This window comes from Sardina pilchardus, chromosome 7, assembly GCF_963854185.1.
Source record: "Sardina pilchardus chromosome 7, fSarPil1.1, whole genome shotgun sequence".
Taxonomy (NCBI): Eukaryota; Metazoa; Chordata; class Actinopteri; order Clupeiformes; family Clupeidae; genus Sardina; species Sardina pilchardus.
Window position 1 is genome coordinate 1,826,505 of NC_085000.1, and position 21,013 is coordinate 1,847,517.

Below are 21,013 nucleotides of genomic sequence, written 5' to 3' on the forward strand. Positions count from 1 at the left end.
TTGGCTGCCAGCGATTTTCAGTGCAGAGCGCTCCATACTGCCAGACGTTTTACAGCATTTTGACTGTTTTTCCAAGATCCACCGAACGGTGAGCTTTATGACTATGTAAACACCGAAGGTACCAAATGAAAGAGTAGACTCTCTTCTTTCACCAGGAAAAAACGGCTTGTTTCTATCATTTTCCGTTCTTTAGTAATCGTCAGTAGAACATGGGTTAGTTTTGCTAAAAACACCTGTTTTTGACCAAAACATGGAGAAAACGATCTTTTTGTGAAAATCAACTTTTTAACGTTAGCGTTTCAGTAGTATGTCAACCACGATTGCACTGTTATCTCGTCAGTCTCGTCAAGGTTGCTAGGGACTCTGATGGTCGCTAAAGACTCTGAACAGGATGCTAGACTTAGCAAGCTAGCACTAGCAAGGTTGTTGTTAGTCTATATCGCAATATCCAATGTAAATGGATCATACCGTTCACGTGTTTTCCATCCTTGATGTAAGAAGTAAGCATATTTATTCCCTGCATCGCGTGCAAACTAGATCCACTGTGGTCGATCTTCAGTGTGTTTGCTAGTTGTCTCTGCATGACTTGTGCACTCTAGGCAGATACTAATGATCCAAATGGCACTGTTGCCATCTAGAGGTTCGGATCGCTAGTGCAGTCTGTTTACAAGCCTGAAACTCTGCCAGATCGTTCCCAAGCCCACCCAGGAGCCCTCCCCATTGAAAACGGCAATAGACGTCAATGGCAGTCAACGTATGTGTCTAAATTGACGTTTAAAGACGTCAATGGCAGTGAATGAGTTAAGTGTTAGGCTATGTTAATTTATTAATATGAAATTGTGTTCTATTGTTGGCCTATCTTCCATTTTCCATTAAATGTCTGTAATTCTTTGAAGCTGAATTTCTAAGCCTCCCGCGAATGTTTGCTGTCTGTTGGACTCGGTAAAGTGTTGGGCCATGGTAGTTGTATAATATAACATTAGTGTAGGCCTATTTATCTTGAATTTCCTCATGTAGGCCTATTTTTCTTGGACGCTGTGAAGTAAATTTCTAAATAGCCTAGGCCTAAGCATCCCTCGAATAAGCGATTTGCTCTGCCGGCTAAATTAGAGTCCAAATCGCCCAAAATGCTTGATTGCATTGCATTCTCCACATTTTTAACTACATTTTCATGGCCTACCACATCAGCATGTTTGTTCATTTAATCTTTTGCCAACTGCTTTACAATTAACCCTATGAGCCCGACGGACGCAAAGTGCGTCAAAAAACGCACTTTGCTTACGTCTTTGTTACATTGCTCCGCTATTATTAGTCACAGCGAGATGAGACTTATATTTACAGTCTATATTGCTCTGCGTTCACCGGCGCATCCAGAACTCTTGCTTGAATTACTCGCGGACCACGCATCGCACAGACATGACACGCATATCAAATGAAAGAGGAGAAGCAGAGCTTTGCATTGATACCAAATACATCGATCATTTCGTATGATAAAATCAGACGAAGTTACAAACAAATAATAATGTCATATAGCTTTGGCTACCTTTACTCTCGTTTGATTTCCTCGTGAAACCGCGATCAAAAAGATATGGCACGCATGTCAGATGAAAGAGGAGAGCTAGAGCTATCCACAGATACCAAATACAACCTTCTAGGCCATAAAACAGACGAAGTGACAGCAAAATAATAACTTCAATTAGCTCCACTTACCTCGTGTTTTTGTGTGGAATAGCCTATGTTCATAATCCAATGTTATCATGTGTTTCTCTATGACAAGTCACGTTCATAACACGGTTTTGAGATCCTAGCAAACTCCTGTATGGTATCCAATTCAAGACTCATATTGCATCCAAATTTGTTTCACAAATAAACACTTTTTGCCTTTGTTCATTGCAATGCAGTAAAACAAATATTATAGAGAATCATCATCTGTGCACGTCATGTGTGCTACCGCAAACAAGTCATGTCAGATCAGCTAGTGTCACAAATATGGAGCGCAAAAAGTGCCAAAAAGTCATTTTTTCATCACTAAATAAAAATTGCCATTTATTTCTGGAAGGCACACACCACATATTTCTGTAAATTGCTCAGCCCCAAAGTATACCTCCACCATGGTTCTTATATTGCCATTTTCAGGACAGTCAGGCCTACACAACCATGCAAGTCATGTTGAGCTGTCAGCTTGCTGTGGTGAGATACACGTCAAAATGTAAGAATTTGTATAGTACGCTTTTCAAATTATTATTTAAAAATCTAAATCAAATCAATGCAAGTATTTATACATGATATTGTGGCAGATCTGGATAGCCTAGACTGTGCTGAAAAAAACAATATGTAGCATGTGTGAATGGCACTTACAATGACCAGGATAAATGCTTCTAACTAGAGGTAGTGAAAATGCCCTTAAAACAGCTTAGGGCTCATAGGGTTAAGGTTGGGCTCTGGCCTTGCTCTTGTCAGCTTTGCCATTCATCCTTCGTGCGCCTGGAGATCCATCCACGTTTTTAAGTTATCTTACTAACAGACAGACAAACCCCGATGAAAACCATCTGTAATAAGCCTCCCGCGAGTATTTTGCTCTGCTGCCGACTTGTGACTCCACATCGCCCAAAATGATTGATTGCATTGCATTCTCCACATTTTTAGCTAAATATTCGTGTGCAACATTGGCCATTTTCGTTCACGGAATCCTTTGTAAATGCTTTATAATTAGATGTCGGGCTATAGCTCATATCTGCTTCCTTTGAGCTCGTTCTTTTAAAACTGCGTCTTTTATCTCGTGCATTTCATCTGCTGCCAGCTTGTGACTCCACGTCGCCCAAAATGCATTTTCGTGTATTACATCAGCATTTTCACTCGCTGAATCTTTTGAAAATTGCTTTACTAACGTCGGGCCCTATGGCCTTGCTCCAGCTTTGCCATTGATCCTTCGTGCGCGTCCTTTTAAACACAATCTTTTTATCTCATGCAGCAATCTGCTGTCGGCAGATCCAGATCAATTTTAATCGTTTCTTCATTGGGTAATTTCAGACCTTTCCTCAAACAGTCATGGAGATCCATCCATAGGCTACGTTTTTAAATAAACTTACTAACAAACAGACAGACAAACAAACCCCGATGAAAACAACATATTGGCTGATGTTATAAGCCCCCACGCGTATTTGCTCTGCTGCCGTCTTGTGACTACACATCGCCCAAAGTGATTGATTGCATCGCATTCTCCACATTTTTAGCTACATGTTCATGAACCACATCAGGATGTTCGTTCATTGAATCTTTTGCCAACTGCTTTACAATTAACGTCAGGCCCTATGGAGCGTGCTGCAGCTTTGCCATTCATCCTTCCTGCGCGTCCTTTTAAACACAATCTTTTTATCTCGTGAGCATCTAATCTGCTGTCGGCAGATCCGGATCAATTTGAATCATTTCTTCATTGGGTAATTTCAGACCTTTCCTGAAACAGTCATGGAGATCCATCCATATAGCTTTTTAAGTTATCTTACTAACAGACAGACTAACAAACCCCGATGAAAACAACCTGTAATAAGCCTCCCGCGAGTATTTGCTCTGCTGCCGACTTGTGACTCCAAATCACCCAAAATGATTGATTGCATTGCATTGTCCATATTTTTAGCTAAATGTTTGTGTACAACATTAGTATTTTCGTTCCCGGAATTCTATAATTTCTTTATAATTAGGCGTCGGGCCTCACCTCAGCTTCCTTTGTGCGCGTTCCCTTAAAACTGCGTCTTTGTATCTCGTGAGTATGCCAGCTTGTGACTCCATGTCGCCCAAAATGCTTGATTGTATTGCATTCTCCACATGTTTAGCTACATTTTCATGTATCACATCAGCATTTTCATTCACTGAGTCTTTTGTAAATTGCTTTACTATTAATGTCGGCCCTATTCCTTGCCGTTCATCCTTCGTGTGTGTCGTTTTTCATCTCCTAAGCATTTAACCTGCTGCCAGCCTGTGACTCCACATCACCCAAAATCCTTGATTGCATTGCTTTAGCCACATGTTCAGCTAAATGTTCGTGTACCACATCAGCATTTTAATTCAGTGAATCTTTTGTAAATTGCTTTTAAAATACCGTCGGACCCTCCTCTATCGCCCAGCTGCAGCAGCGTTGTCTTTCATCCTTCCTGCATGTCTTTTTAAAACCACATTCCCTAAAATGCTTGACTGCAAAGTAGGTTATATTCTCCACATTTTAGTTGGTACCACTTCAGCATTTTCATTCAGTGAATCTATTATGAATCGCTTTACATTGACGTTCAGTGCCTTTCGCTATGCTATTCACTCCTTCTCTTCATAATATTAATCTTTTGGCCTCTGTGTCCAGTTACATAGCTTCTGCCTGTTTTTGGCTAAGATTTTGTGGAATACATTTCTAAATAATTGCGATTTATAGTCCGGTGCGACTTATATATGGCTTTCTCCTCTTCATGACGCATTTTCTGACTGATGCGACTTATAGTCCGGAAAATACGGTAGTAAATTACAACATTGTGACAGATCGTAATTCCAACGACTACAAACACATCAGTCGCGTTAGTGACGTTAGCCCACTTCACAACCACCGGCACCAGCAACAGGTCTTATTTGAGCTTCCCCCCCTTGCCGGTGAAAATACCATGAGTCAGAGGATTAAACACTCCAAATAAGTTGTATTTGTCCATAGACTGCACATAAACTACTGTTAAGTGACATAGTTGCCAGCAAGATGTAACCGCTAACTAGCATAAAAGCCAGCTAACTAGCGAGCCTCTCGATGGTGATGTACATCGACGAGACGAGAGATGTGGTCCACTGGGCGGATTCGCACAAAACTAACACAACTTTTTAAGTCTATTGAATAACAGTACTATATTGACGTGAAAAAATATCTTTTAAATTCACACACATCATATGTGAAATGCACAGTACAATTCGAACGGGACCAAAATTATAATAGTTATCTCTCCATTGACTCCTGTTCATAATTTTTCGCGATTTAGGTCCAATGGACCGGAAGTAGATGCGTGTCACTTAGGTTCCCTATTGCAAGTTGCACGATTAATGGGAATCTTTGTGATTAACTAATTGCATTGTGATTTTGATTAGAAATCAATTGACAACAAAAACAACGAATACAAAAGGATGGTGCACACTGACCTTACTGTGGGTAATTGCTGGAGTTGGTTGGTATTAGTCTAGCCAATGTGATGCTGCATGTAGTTTTCATTAGCAGTGTTTTATAATGATGACTGATGCCATAGGCAGAAGCCCTGTATAGAGGGAGTTGAAATGCAAAATAGACAGTTAACAGTAAAACACTTACAAAGCGAAAATTAAATGGAAGTAGTTAGTTAGGTAGTTATTTTGGTACCTTTCTGCTCTATTAAAGTTCTTAATTGGAAAAATGTATTCATAAAATCTATAACTCTAGAAGCCAATTCATACATGAAGATAATAGTTCCGGTATTTCTGATTTCCTGCTAGCGTTACTCATGTCTGCATCAGTGTGCTGTGAGCTTTTCCTTCCTGACAACCTTTCCCTGTCCCCTCTCCTGGTTCAGGTGATGACGGACGGCAGCCACAGTAAGGGCTTCGGCTTTGTGTGCTTTACCTCTCCAGAGGAGGCCACTCGCGCGGTCACGGAGATGAATGGGCGGATCATCAGCACCAAGCCCCTCTATGTGGCGCTAGCACAGCGCAAGGAGGAGCGCAAGGCCATCCTCACCAACCAGTACATGCAGCGGCTGGCCAGCGTCAGGACCATGCCCGGAACCCTGGTGACCAACTACCAGCAGCCATCCTACTACATCCCCACCATGCCTCAGGTGAGGAGGAGGAGGAGGAAGAGGAGGAGTAGTAGTAGTAGTAGTAGTAGTAGCAGCAGCAGCAGCAGCAGGAATTGGCAAAAAAGTGACTATTCGATGCTATTGTGGTATTTGGATCACGATACGATATTATTGTGATTCTTATAGGGTTGTTAATGAATAATCGAATATCGAATAATGTTTGTTAAGAATTTATTCGACTAAAATAAATGCCTAATGAATATTCATTTTAGTCTCACGCAATATGAGAACAGCAACATTTTCCGGTATTTTGCGCGCATGACAAAAACAAGCAGAGATGAAGCGAGCGAGGAGAAGTGCTGGACCTCTTTATTTAGGGGCTCATGGGAACCTAGTAAAACGTTAGCAGGAAGTGTTGTGGTTAGAACGTGAAGTGCGAGAGTTAGAGAAGTGTGTGTTATGTTAACTCTTTAACCGCCCAAGGCGCCGTACGGCGACAAGCAACATCACTGATTAAAACAGACGGTAGATTCGAGTAGGGTGACTAATCGCCTTTGTACTCTCCACCACTAGTTGGCAGACATCCAGAGCTTCGTTTCAAGCCCAAGTTTGAGTAAAAAAGTTTTCAGCAAGGACCTGTATTACTCGCGAGAAACACAAGAAGAAGACGCATTTCCTGTTTTTAACGCGGAAGTGAAATGCGCGATCGCATTTCACAAATTGAAGCAGAAAAACGGCAAATGTTAAAAAACAAAGTCGTGTGTTATGAAGTCTTGGGTCTGTAAGTCACCTACTCTGATTCTGAAGGAGAATATCTGCCTTTTGGAGATTATGATCGGTCGTCCATTGGCAGTGACAGTCAAGATGCGTCTGTGAATGGAGGTGCGTCTTTGCGTGTGTACGTCAGTGTTTACCTACAGCAATGTTGACCAAAGGGTTCAGATAAGCATGGTGTGCTCGGTGCCAGTGATAATCATGATGATAGTGTCTGTAATTGACACGGTACAGACAGCAGGGCTAGTGAAAATAGGGCTCTGAAGAACTACAAAGTCATCCGCGAAATGAACTGATTTGACCAGGCTACTTTATTGTATAGTAACATAGGGATTGTGGTAATACTAATAGTTTACTATTGTTGGTTTACATTTGGCTGTGGTCCTGTTTGTTTGTTATGTCAGAGAAATTACAAAAATCAAAGTAAAACTGCTCAAATGTGTTCAACAACCAGTATTTACTGAAATGTGCATAATTTGACGCTATTGCCATCCTGTGACGTCATAATATGCAAATTAGATGAGTAAATTTACTTCCTTCATAAACTTTAGTTCATACTCAATGATTTTCACATTTACAGTAGGACTTTATCTCTGACCACTTTCAAGCCATGGCCTTTTGAAATTTTTATGCAAAAATAAAAAAAAACCTGGGCGGTTAGAGGGTTAATGAATGCGGGAGAACTGTTTTGTGAAGCATCTCCATGTTAAACGAAAAGAAGCCTATTAAACTGGTATTCTTCAAGCCTCTTAATTGTTTCATCACCAATATACGAGTAGGATAACCCGTGTTTGAACGATTACCTCGCAAGCTGCCGGCAAGTGAAGTTAAAAGTGATAAGATAACGGGCCGACCGGCAAGGTAACAAAATGTTCATCCGACCATAAACGAAACCAGCACCGGAGATGACCAGTGAGCGTTGCAATCGCTAGCCTACATGTTCAAATAGGACCTACGTTGGATGGCATAATGCCCTGTAAAATAAAGTTTACAACTTGTTGTAAGCAACTTATGTCTTGATGAAGGGTTTTTTTTTTTAATATCATCGTAATATCAATTGTGTGCGTGTTGGACATGTGGGAGTGATGGGTGGGGGCAAATGTTTACACGGCTCTGAATGCCATGTGACGTCATGATTTAGCAAATAATCGATTAATTGTTCAATAACGTTTAGTTTAATGATTAGTCGAACATGAAAATTCATCTAAAGTCCCAACCCTTGATTCTTAATATATTGCTATACAACAAGTATTCTGCAATATATTGCTATTCATGTCTCCCATGTTATTTGAAGGCGTCACAAAAATAAGGAAAATAACACCGTTCAACTGACTTTGTCATGACATGGTGCATGTATACCAACTTTTAGCTTCAGCCTATATTAAAATATTTTTGTTGAAAACCGAAATAAATCCACACTTTCAATGTGAAAGAAGACGCGTCGTTGTGTATTGTAAAGTCAGTTTTATTTGAAATTGCCGAATGCTCAACAAAATGCCACAACAAACACCACCTTGTGAGTGTAATAAGCTAATTTAATGTTATCAGAGTAAATCCCGAGTAAACTCGACTCAAATAAAAGTAAAATAATTGTGTGCACAAAATATTGTATGCACCCCCCCCCCCCCACCCGCTAAGCAACAGTAGTAGTAGAAGTAGTAGTTGGCGTGGTCTGTTAAGTATTTGTATACATGAGTGATGTTAATGGTGATGTAGTGTTGTTTTGTTACAGCCTCCAGGCCGTCACCCATACAACCCAGCTTCTAATGTCCGCTTTGGCCCAAGATGGCCCGCTCAGCCTCCCCGACCACAGGGTTAGTATGTCAGCTTCACGCCTCCTGTTTTGTCTGTATGTCTTTTATATTTGTGTTTTGTGTTCCCCCTGTGTCTGAGATTATCTATAACTCACCACCAATGGTGTGGGGAAGTGGCTCTGGTGCAGGTCTATCCCAGAGTGCCTCAGTCTAACAAGCTTTTATCTGGTTGGCTACATTAGCGCTGTATTCTGCTCAGTACGTGACGACCCGCCGGGCCTCCAACCCCATCAGCAGTGTCCAGCAGGCCTCCACACAGGCCCCGCGCATTCCCAAAAATATGCTAAGGATGGGTATGCCATGTGTGTGGGGATGGGGGGACGGGGGTTTGAGCACGTTCATGCCGCTTATTCCTTCGCACTTTTCCCACTTTCATGTAGGGCTACAACGTTTTATTTATTATTTTGATAGTTGATTGATCGATGGTCGATTGTTTTTGCAAATTAATAAAGTAGTTGTTTAATCAATAAAATAGTAAAAAAAAAAAATTGAAGTGTTTCTCAAAGCCCAGGAATATGCCTTGTTTAGTCCACAGGCTATTTAGTCATAAAAGTTGTATACAGTCATAGAAGAATAGATCAAGCGGAAGCTTTTTAAGTAAAAAGAGGTAAAATCTGAGAATTGAGGTTGTTTCCGAATCCCAACATAGTTGGTGATTAATTCAATAGTTGACATATCGATTCATCAATCGATTGTTGCAGCCCTACTTTCATGAACTGTAACTTACAGGAGAGCTACACCAGACACGCACTGAAGCGTTCCGTTCACGAAGCGTATGCTGCAGCAGTTAACTCATTGGCTGCCAGCCATTTTCAGTGCAGAGCGCACCATACTGCCAGACGTTTTACAGCATTTTGACTGTTTTCCTAAGATCCACTGAACAGTGAGTTTTATGACTATGTAAACACATATGAAAGAGTAGACTCTTCTTTCACCAGGAAAAGACGGTTTGTTTCTATCGTTTTCCGTTCTTTAGTAATAGTCGTTAGGACGTGGGTTAGTTTTGCTAAAAACACCTGTTTTTGACCAAAAAAAAATGGAGAAAACGTTCTTTTTGTGAAAATCTACTTTTTAACATTAGCGTTTCAGTAGTATGTCAACCAGGATTGCACTGTTATCTCGTCAGTCTCTTCAAGGTTGCTAGGGACTCTGACGGTCGCTATAGACTCTGAACAGGACGGTAGACTTAGCAAGCTAGCACTAGCAAAGTTGTTGTTAGTCTATATAGCAATATCCAATGTAAATGGATCATACCGTTCACATGTTTTCCATCCTTGATGTAAGAAGTAAGCATATTTATTCGCTGGAGCGTGTGCAAATTAGATCCACTGTGGTCGATCTTCAGTGTGTTTGCTTGCTATTATGTCTCTACATGTGGCTTTGCAGGCAGATACTAATCATCCAAATGGCACTGCTGCCATCTAGCGGTTCGGATTGCTAGTACAGTCTGTTTACAAGCCTGAAACTCTGCCAGATTGTTCCCAAGCCCACCCATGTGCCCCCATTGAAAAATGCAATTGACGTCTATAGAGTGCTTAAAGGGATATTCCGCCATTTTTGGAAATACGCTCATTTCCCACCTCCCCTCGAGCAAAACAATCAATATTTACCTTGTTCCCGTTCATCCAGCCATTGTGTGAGTCTGGCGATACAACTTTTAGCTTCAGCCTAGCATAGATCATTGAATCGGATTAGACCATTAACTTCTCGCCTGCTAGCTTCATGTTTAAAAGTGACAAAGATTTCTGGTAATTTTCCCATTTAACACGTGTCTCCTCTCAAGTTAGAAAGTGCAATAAGACCAACTGAAAATGAAACCTGCCGTTTTTCTAGGCTGATTTGATATGGAACTACACTCTCATCTGGCGTAATAATCAAGACAACTTGCAAACGTACCATAGGCGCAGTGATATCGTACGCAGCATCTGAAAATAGTCCCCATAGACAACAAGCAGTAGTAGTGCCAGTAGTTTGCAAGTTGCCTTGATTATTACGCCAGATGAGAGTGTAGTTCCATGTCATATCAGCCTAGAAAAACGGCAGGTTTCATTTTCAGTTGGTCTTATTGCACTTACTAACTTGAGAGGAGACACGTTTTAAATGGGAAAATTACCAGAAATCGTAGTCACTTTTAAACAAGAAGCTAGCAGGCGAGAAGCTAATGGTCTAATCCGATTCAATGATCTATGCTAGGCTGAAGCTAAAAGTTGTATCGCCAGACTCACAGAATGGCTGGATGAATGGGAACAAGGTAAATATTGATTGTTTTGCTCGAGGGGAGGTGGGAAATGAGCGTATTTCCAAAAATGGTGGAATATCCCTTTAAATTGATGTTTAAAGACGTCAATGGCAGTGAATGAATTAATAATCACTATAATCAATGGAAGTAGCTACACCAGATGCCACAGTAGTGCATATATTAAAAAAAGAAATAGACCATTCTAAAATGGATTTTACGCGTTGTGAACGGAAAGCTTCAGTTACACGCCTGGTGTACCTCCCCTGTCATAGTTGGTATTGATAACTTTTATGGAACTAATCAATGGCTCTAATAGTGTTTAAACAAATTATTGAACTGATTGTTGCCTTATGGGTGGGAACTGTGCTCTTGGAAGGTGGTGAGTTTTTGGCCTGCATGCAATTCTTTATGGAAAACACACACAAAAATGCACAGGCCTTGTGTGGAGGTGTTCAGGGGTAAGCTGGAGTTTGCATGATTTCTCATTCACTGGTGGCTCCTGAAGTTTGCCTACAAAAAGGACCCAAAACTGCCGTCTTTGCCCATACAATGAGATCCTGGAGCCTATTGATTTACACAGCAAGTTAGCTTCCGAAGATCACAAAACCGTTTGATGACAAAATGTCAGACTTCTTTGTGAGAGTTTAAAGGAGAAATCCGGTGATTTTTCACATAGATCTGTCTTAGAGGTCGCCGAGCACTGTCAGTTTTCTTTTTTTCCTACCATCGGTTTTACCCAGCTCAAGTTGCTTCAGCCAACAGCTAAAGTAACCAAGCAGCTAAAGCGTTACACTCTGGGGGCATGACCACAGGGACTCATGACTACATGCCCCCAGAGTGTAGCACCGTAGCTGCCTAGAAGCTCGAACTGTTGGCTGCAGCAACTCAAGCTGAAACGGATTGGTTTAGGGTTTTATTGTACCGACAGCACTTGGTGTCCTGGAAAACAGCACCTGTTAAAGGAGATTTCTCACAAACACCCCATGTTATTTTCGCATGGACAAAACAAACGTGAGATATCGGATCTACTTGTGGGCAAAGATGGCAGCTTTTTTGTAGGAAAACTTCTGAGGTCTATGGGGGTGTTTTTGAATTTGTCTCCAACGTGTGTAGTTGGGTTGAGATGGTGAAGGCTGCATGATCGCTATCGTAATCGCAATATAAACCAATGCAATTACTCAATCGCAAAAGCTACAAATAATGGTGCAGTTAATGTTGTCACATTTCTGACTTTTATATTCAGTTCATCTTCACTGACTATGCCACTTCTGGTTGGGGCGTGTGCATAAGGCATGAGGAGTACAGAAATAAGTGAGATTCACAGTCAGTTGGGGGTGGTGTGCACTGGGTGTGCTCCCCAATCAGGGGTGGCGCAAATTAGAGACATTTGGAATATTGAACAGACATTCAAAAATCGTATTGCAAATCACAATTGCAATTGCAATATCTGTCAGAAAAATCTCAATTACATATTTTCCCCATGTCGTGCAGCCCTAGAGGGTCTGATGAGCTCTCAGTGAACTGCTTGCTCTGATCAATTGATAAATGGTTTCTATGGACATTGTCTTCCCTTTCCCTTCTAATGCTCAAATAGTCCAAATGAGCATCACATACTGTGTCCATCGGGTTTTTTTGCAGTGTAAAGGCTTCAGGACAACACTCAGACTCGTAAGATATTCACATCAGTGCAGAGCCACTTAGACGTAAATGTCCAGTGACTCAGCTACAAGCCCTGCAGTAATTGGCACTTTATGAATCATACTCCCCTTTTAGATTCTGACTTCGAGCTACCAACTCTTACCTCTTTTGACAGTGGTTGTGGCAACTCATTGAGCCGAGTTGTACAGTGGATCTGTGTCCACTCTATCTCAGACCAAATATTTGCAACGAGGTGAATTACTGTTCCTTCAAACAGCAACTTGAAGCACTTTTTTTGCAAGTGTTTTGCAATGGTTTTGTCTTGTTGTGAATCATTTCAGCCATTAAACCCTCTGGCCATGAGAGAGAGAGAGAGAGAGAGAGAGAGAGAGAGCATATTAAAGGGAGCATGAATTAAAAGCTATAAACATGTTAAGATAGTGTTGTGATCTCCCTGCAGCCAACATTGGTACCCAGACCGCGGGAAGACGAGCGGTTACTGGTGGTGTGAGTCGCGGGGTCAGCCAATACAAATACTCCAGTGGAGTCCGCAACGTCCAACAGGTGATGCCCGCACCTTTGCCCCCTGTGGGCCAGCAGGTACGTCCACACAGTCTTGTACTCGCGCTATGCCATTCGTACCGTGCCCTAGCACGAGTCCAGAGGTGCAATCAAATTTGCAGACATAGATGAACGTCAGCAGTTTTCGGTTCGCCTGGAGTTTATGGTGAACAATCGCAAACAGCCTGCGAAGGTAGTTCCCAGTGAACATAACAACTGGATGTGAGCTTGATGAACGTAACAATGCAATTACCGTTACAATGGAATGTTAACACCAAATTGTTGAAATTTACCTGTTCAAAGAAAACGTGTTCACCATGAACGTTTACCTGTACTGTTTAATAAAATTAAGATGCATTCAAATTTGGCAATGTGTTCGCTCCATACTGTACCCGGGCCTGTGCCTGCTTGAAGCGGTGGTGTCGGTCACACAGTTCAATGAGACTTGGGCATGTTAGGCATGTAGTCTGATCGCTAGCCATGCCCCAGCACGGATCTCGTTGAGGAACGTTGATTGTATACACTTCTGTAGAAGTGAAGTGAGACCTGTGCTTTCCCATGATAACCATCAGAAAGGAGAAGGTATAGGAGGTGGAACCAAGCCATGTCAGTGCCTATGTGTTGCAGCCTTTAGATGGCAGCAAAGTGGCAAAATGCATAAGATGCTGCTTGCATGTCCCAATTCCATGTAATTCGATGCATTTGAAAGACGAGGTTGTGTGTAACTACTTATGTGAAAAGCATTTGAAAAACATTTTGATGTTAAGTAAAGTGTAACACTCAAAAACAATGGGACTGAAGGATTCGTTGTTAACACTAAACAGTAGACATACAGTAATTTCTTGTGTATTAGCTGCATTGTGTATAAGCCGCAGTACAGTGTTTTATGCAAGTTAAAAGAAACAAAACCATATTAATACCATATACTGCCCCTGTGTATTAACCTCGTAGCTGAAGAAATTTGGCTAAATCAATGCATAAGCTGCGGCTAATAGTTGGGATGTAACGGTAGTTGATTATGATATGAAACTGTGTTTTGCGCTTTGGCTGTTACTGAAGTGAAATGTTGGGTGATTTGGCTGTTACTGAAGTGAAGTGTTTGTATCCAGGTTGCGAGCGGCCCAGTGGTGGAGCCAGCGGTTCATGTAAGGGGACAGGAGCCTCTCACAGCCTCTATGCTGGCGTCCGCTCCACTCATGGAGCAGAAACAGCTGCTGGGTGAGTGTTCGCTAAGTGTGTGTGTGTGTGTGTGTGTGTGTGTGTGTGAGAAAGAGAGAGAGATTGTGTGTTCACCAGTGGCTGCCAGGGCTGGGAAATCAAGGGCCGTGTGTGAGTGAGAGTGACCCAACTCTTCTCGGGGTACCTATTCTTCAAACAACCCAATATATTTAGCATGCACTTCCCTTTATTTCTTTTTCTTTTCTTTTTTATTAATATTATTGTTATTAAAGGGATATTGTGTAGGATTGAGAACATTTCATTGTGAAATTATCCCATCTAGCGGTTATGGATTATATCGCTGCCTGTAGAAACTACGGAAGCCATCGCACATCAAAAACATAATGCCTAATTCACACCAAAGATCTGCGACGAGACGAAACTGTTGCGGAGGTGTGAATTAAATGCAATTTTCTTTTACTGTCTATGATTAAACGTTGCACATCGTTGCCAGCATTTGCAAGCCGTTGAAAAGCATTCATTAGGTAGTGGTTGCAAGGTTTTAGAACAGCTCATCTCGTCGCGAACCTAGCTGCTACCAAGACAATGGCCCTACTTCCAGTCTCCTAGTAAAAACAGATTTTTTTCGTTGCTTGTGTGTGATGCCAATAAAACTCACTTTCGGACACATTATTTCACTTTGCATGTTACCTGAGCTAGCTAGCACAGTAGCAAGCTAGCACAGTAGGCCTACATAGAAAGTTAATGGCAAGGGCTAAGTTTGCTTGCTAGGTAGCTAAGGACTGTGGTTAAACGTGTATTGTTGCAAACTAACCTGAAATAACATAAAACAGAAACTTCTCTGTCATTGCTTGTGTGTGATACAAATAAAAACACTTTCAGACACAATAAACCGTTTCATTTAGCCTGTTAACCGACCTGGCTTGCTAATGTTTGCACCGTAATGGGAAGGGATGTTCGCTGGCTAGCAGTTCTGTACACACAACCTTACAAGCTGTTTGCAGCTCCTCGAGTCACGGTAAAATGTGATGTTTGGTACATAGCTAATTTAGATACACTTATGGGTGCGTTCATAAATTGCCGCTCCGAGCACACTCTGACACTTTTTAACCGTTCGTAAATTCAGAGTGTGATTGGAATTATCGTTTGTTTATTCAGAGCGTCACACTCTCGGAGCGTCTAGAGTGAACTCTGGGCACTACAGCTGAAAGGACGGAGTAGCAGAGCGTGACGTCACATCAGTCAGCTACTAACGAGAATAGTTACCTACATAACGTTAACAGGTTAGCATTTTAGTGCTAGTGCTAGATGAACGTTTCCAAATTGACATTACAAGCGTTGCTTATCAAGATTATGTAGATGGTTTAGTCACTGCTCTCACAGTGTTCTTCATCATCACTGTCAAGAAAGCTCTTGCATCAGTGGAATTGAGTTCTGAATGATACATAAATCCGGTTTCAAAAGTGCCGTAGTGGCGTCCATATAGTGAACGTAAACACAAATAATCACAAATAATTCACTGGGAGTTAGAATGCTCGTCTTTTTCGAACTTCAGAGCATTATTCTATTTTTCAGAGTGTTAGATTGAATTTACGAACGCACCCTATGATGTGGGTGCTTGTGTTTCTTTACGAATCTGCAGTCAAGTGACACAGAGCTATATCGAACCGAGTAGAATCGGACTAGTTTGGGAGTGGAAAAGGGGCTTTGCACTAAACTAAAGGGCATTGCTGAGACAGTGACGGATCACGATCAAAGTTATTTTATTTGTTTCATTGGAAAATACAATTTCAGTGTTGGAATGTTGGCTTGTAGAAAACGGGTTCATAACTTACATCGCTGAATGTAGGAAATTCAGTGGATCAGGGCTCAACATTAGCTTTTAAAAGTGGTTGCCAACTGGGCAACCAGGCATGAGGTTTTGGTTGCCAAATACAAAAAAATGGTTGCCCCATTATAAAAGGCCTGTTATTTTTCTCTGTGCACTAAAACAAGGCACATCTTTAATGTCTTGGATACATACTACAGTATGTTTAATGCGGTGTGTAGGGCTAATTGAGTGCACATTGGTTGTGTACAGTAGGTGTAATTGAGTGCCTGTCACTTTAAGAAATACGCGGGGAGAGTAATTAGCTAACACAGTCTAGTTGCGCATTACGCATACGGATGCAATCCGAGGTGCAATTCATTGTTTTCTATATCATTAGATTAAACACATTTCCGAAAATATAAGAAGTCGAAGACAATCTTTTTGGGATCATAGAAGAGATAAGTGTCTTCTAATGTTCATTAATGATTTTAGTGACCACTACACGAATGACATGACCTGATAGCGGCATGGCAGGAGCTTTCTCCAGATGTAAAAGTTTGTCAAGGTTGCGTAGCTTTCTAAATGAACCCAAAATTGCCTAAATCCCATAGCCTAGACAGGTTAGCAACACAAATTTGAGAGATGCAAGAGAGCATATCAACTTGATATTAGCCTATTATTATGTGTTACAATAGCATCACTTAAACTAGCAGCCATGTTTGGCTGTTTATGGCACTGCTGCGCATACGTGTGTGTGAGGGGGGAAAAGACGCACAGACTCTGGCTATCTTCAAGAGGAGGGGGTGCCTTGCGCACACGCATGTTAGGCTACTTCAGAAGAACACGGTCATTGTTAAAAGTATCGTAAAGTAGGCTAACATTAGCCATTGTGACATTTTTAGTTTGTAGTAGGCTATCGGTGAACCGTGCAACACTAATCTTTATGCCTAGCCTACTTGAAAAAAGTTTAATTTGTTTAGAAAATTAGTCAGAAAATTAAGTTTACGTTGCCCACCACATGTGGGAAATGCTGAAATGTATGTGTAGCCTATGTACTGATAATTATACCAAACAATGAAAATAATAATCAAACCACAGGAAAAATGGGGCAATGTTGTGGTTGCCACAGGGGCAACCAGGAGTGAGGAATTGGTTGCCACTTGTCATAATTTGGTTGCCCGGGGCTACTGGGCTACCGTTAATGTCGAGCCCTGCAGTGGATAGATCCATGCATTCAGACGTCAGACAGAGCTGTAGTATTTCCATGGAGTATTTTGCATAATGTCCCTAGCGACTACCCGTATTTCAATATGGCGCACGTAAATGCAGGGTCGGTCTGAGCTATGAATATTTAAATGTGGACTTCTGAGCCAATAGGAATGCTTCGAATTGGTGGTAGTGGTAGTTAAACATGAATGAGGCCACATTTATGAATGGGAAATGTTGATTTTGGTAACAAACCATTGGAAATCTTACACAATGTCCCTTTAAGTCCCCTCTGCATTGTAGATTAAATCTTATTCTCTGTTTTTGCAAGTGAGGAAGAGCATGAGGCTCAAAACGTAATGGGTGAAAACTTCCAATAAAACGAGTAAAAAGGGGAGCTAGTGAGGCTATTCTTTTGATATTTTTTACGGCTGTGGATAAAGGCATCTGGCAAATTAATAAATGTAGATTTTACCCCATAAGCACCTTTTGGTGTTTTATTTATTTTTTTATCCGTGTCCATCCGACTGTCCAGGTGAGCGTCTGTACCCCCTGATCTACGCCTTGCACCCCAGCCTGGCCGGGAAGATTACTGGCATGTTGCTGGAGATCGACAACTCCGAGCTGCTCCACATGTTGGAGTCTCCCGAGTCTCTGCACTCAAAGGTAATGTGCATCTGCAGCTGACTTGTTTTTGATCCACCAAGAAGACCGGCTACCGCTCATTTATCCAATAGAATGCAGTATATAGCCATTTTGATTTCAATTTCAGTTTATTTCAATTTTAAAGCATAGTTAAAACTAGAAATGTGCATCTCCGTTAAGGAGCTGCAAGAGTGGGCTTGCTCACCAGGGGGCAGTGATGTAAACGCCTGAACAGTCCCCCATTCATTTCAATGGGGAAACACCTGATTTTTTAGTGTTTGAACCGCGTCGATAGCTCAAACGCTCTAGGAGAAGAGGCGTTCTCAAAAAACGGGCGATGGATAACAATAGATGGGCCTGCAGCAAGCCCACTAATTAAGTGAAGTTATTACAGTGCATGAAAATGCACTGTACTGTTCTTCCTAAGTATTCTTCTTCTTCTCCTAACGCATCTAATTCAGCTTCAACAGTTTAGCGTAGAAACTTCATTCAAACTATGTTACATAGGTCTTACTTAGGACACTTGTGCAATGTGTTTCTCATCTTTGTAACTTTTATACTTTTTAAAGGAACCGTATGTAGGATTTTGGCCAAAATTACTACTGCAATTACTTTCAAAATACTGTAGAGTGGTGTATCCCCTCCCCCTCCCCTCTGAGTCATGGTTGCCCGCTAGGCTTCGGGATCCAGCAGGAACATAGGCTGCTACAGCTTTCAATGGCAAGTGATAATATTGGTTTCCTCAGCGTCTTAGCATAATGACAGAGAAACGGACTCTGATAATGCATTGCTAACGTTAGCAATGACTGCTCGCCATTTTTGTTTCCCAAACAATTCCTTAGCCTACCTTCAAATCAATGACCCACCTCCTCCATATGCACAAACACAACGTTACTTTGCACGAACATGCATAACTTTGTTTGACTGTCATGAATATTTGAAATGTCCATTTACATTAAGTACAAGTAAGTTAGCCAGAATGGTGAATTACGGTCCAGGAGCAAATTAACAACATTGACGTCTGTCTTCAAATTCTTCTCCGTTTTCAGCCGTCTCAATCAGATACAATTGTTTTATTTCGGACGTATTTCGGATTCATAACGAGATTTTTTGGGTTTCATAACGTTAGACATTTTTTATCCGACACGTTTGTAGCTGCAGCTGTGGTAACTAGCAGAGCTGGCATGCCCGGATGCTAAAACACTACTGAAACTTGACTTTGGCCCATTATATCTCCCCTTTAGTAATACTAACTAGTAAAGTGTTTCTTATCATTTTTATCGTTGATTTGTCACCTTTACAATAAGGTATAGCTTGTAAGCATAGGGCAATCATGGAATGAGCAATACAGCCAAATGTCTGAGTAGTGCCAACCAAAAATGTGCCAGTAATGGGGTTCTGCTGCCAGCCATCTCGTTTTGGGCTTCAAGTGCTACCAGGTGAGTTTAGATACCGGGATGAGATTCTGGAGCCAGTGGCAATTCCATATCTCCAGAATATGGGACCAAATGCCATCCTCCAGGATAACAACGCTCGCCCCCATAGAGCTGGGATCATCAGAGAGTACCTCCAGAATGTGGGAGTGGAAAGGATAGAATGGCCTGCCGTGACGTGAGTCCAGACCTCAACCCAATTGAACACTTGTGGGATCAGCTTGGGGGTGCTGTACGTGCCAGAGTCACCAACAGAACCAGGTTGGCTGACTTAACAGATCCTTATCGAGGAATGGAATGCCTTCCCACAGCAGAATGTAGCCAGGTTGGTGACCAGCATCAGAAGAAGGTGCCAAGCTGTTGTGGCTGCATATGGATCCTCTACACGCTACTGAGGGCCCTGCCACTGAGTATAAAATGAACAAATGTATGCCTAACATGTTTTGTTTTCCTCATTTCTATGGGAGAGTGCAATCGTCAATGCTTGAAGTAACAAAGGTGAATTCCAACAGCATAACAGGCCATTTTGGCACATTTTTCGTTGGCACTACTTACACGTTTGCTTGTGTTGCTCATTCCATGGGAGCCCAATGCTTACAAGCTATACCTCATTGTAAAGGTGACTAATAAACGATGAAAATGACATAAACACTTTAGTGATTGGTATTATTAAAGTGGAGATAAAATGGGCCAAAGTCAGGTTTCCTTACTTTTTGTGAGCGGTTTAAGTGTAGGGAGGTGCATCAGACTAAAACACAGCATAACAACATCAACATGAGTTGAGGGCTGCAACTTCAAATTTAAATGACATCTTTTAAATGACAATATCTTAGTCGGACTACTGTTGTCGGTGATATTTGAAATAAGCATGACTTCTTAATGTCTACTGACTAGGGCTGCACGATAATGGGCAAAATGATTATCACGATTATTTTCAGCAATATTGATATCACGATTAATTATCACGATTATTTTTTTATTTTAACCAAAGCAAATTTTATTGTCATAGGCTTATTATAACGGTGTTTTTATTTATTATTATTATTATTTTTTTATATATAAATAACATTTAAATTGTCTAGTATTATATTATATCTGTATAATATAATATGATATAATATAGTAAGATATATAAAAAGAGGAAATCCTTCATTTCTGATATTCATAACGGCACACTTTATGCAGATAGCCTACTGTTCATATCAGGCCTGTACAGTGCGAGCGGGTCGTCGCATTTGCGAGTAAAAATATATTAGTGCGGGTATAAAATGTAAAATGCTTGCATGTGTGCGAGTACTGATTTCAACCCTTTCATTCGCATTTTGCTCCTGAAATGAATCCACACCAAGTGGATCAAAGTATAGTACAATTTTTGCGCATCCAGTGTTTCCCACACATAGACAAATTTGTGGCGGTGCGCCACAGATTCAGCACCGGCCGCCACATATTGCGTTTCGTTATTCTTTTATTTATTTATTTATTTATTTATTCATTCTTATTTTAAAACGCTATTGAAAAACACGCAGCATTCGTAAAGCTGAATTTCCTTTCCCTGCGCTCCCTCTCTGTCTCTCATACACACAAACACGCACAGGCCCTACCCTCCGTGCACACCGCGGCTGTCTGTCTCATAGACCTAAAAGTGCATTCTGTCTCCATGAAAACCAACGAGATCATCGGTGGTCGCACTGATGCACCTGACGCTGCTCGGGTAGAAGCATAAAGTTCTCCCGCAACTTTTGCAGTCTATGCGTGCAACTTAATTACCAAACAGTAGAAGTAAACTCATTCTCCTTGCCCCGCTCTCGTGCGCGCTCAATGGACAGCCGCCCTCCACATGCACATTTAATCCAAATAAAACATTCACAATCGTGGACGCATTGACGCACAGAAGACGACTAGCTAAATTACTGTTATATTCGGTT

General features: G+C 41.4%; 1 protein-coding gene across 7 annotated transcripts in view; it reads left to right on the forward strand.

Moving 5' to 3' along the window:
* LOC134087075 (embryonic polyadenylate-binding protein-like) overlaps positions 1–21,013 on the forward strand; it is a 109,822-nt gene that overhangs the window by 6,921 nt on the left and 81,888 nt on the right. For 4 of the 7 annotated variants that reach the window (XM_062540283.1, XM_062540285.1, XM_062540286.1 and 1 more), the window contains 6 exons: positions 5,565–5,828; positions 8,296–8,377; positions 8,560–8,679; positions 12,715–12,854; positions 13,925–14,033; positions 17,546–17,676. In XM_062540283.1, the coding sequence (XP_062396267.1) occupies positions 5,565–5,828; positions 8,296–8,377; positions 8,560–8,679; positions 12,715–12,854; positions 13,925–14,033; positions 17,546–17,676 (846 nt within the window). The remainder of the gene's footprint in view (positions 1–5,564; positions 5,829–8,295; positions 8,378–8,559; positions 8,680–12,714; positions 12,855–13,924; positions 14,034–17,545; positions 17,677–21,013) is intronic. The other 3 variants (XM_062540284.1, XM_062540289.1, XM_062540288.1) reach the window with 2 other exon arrangements.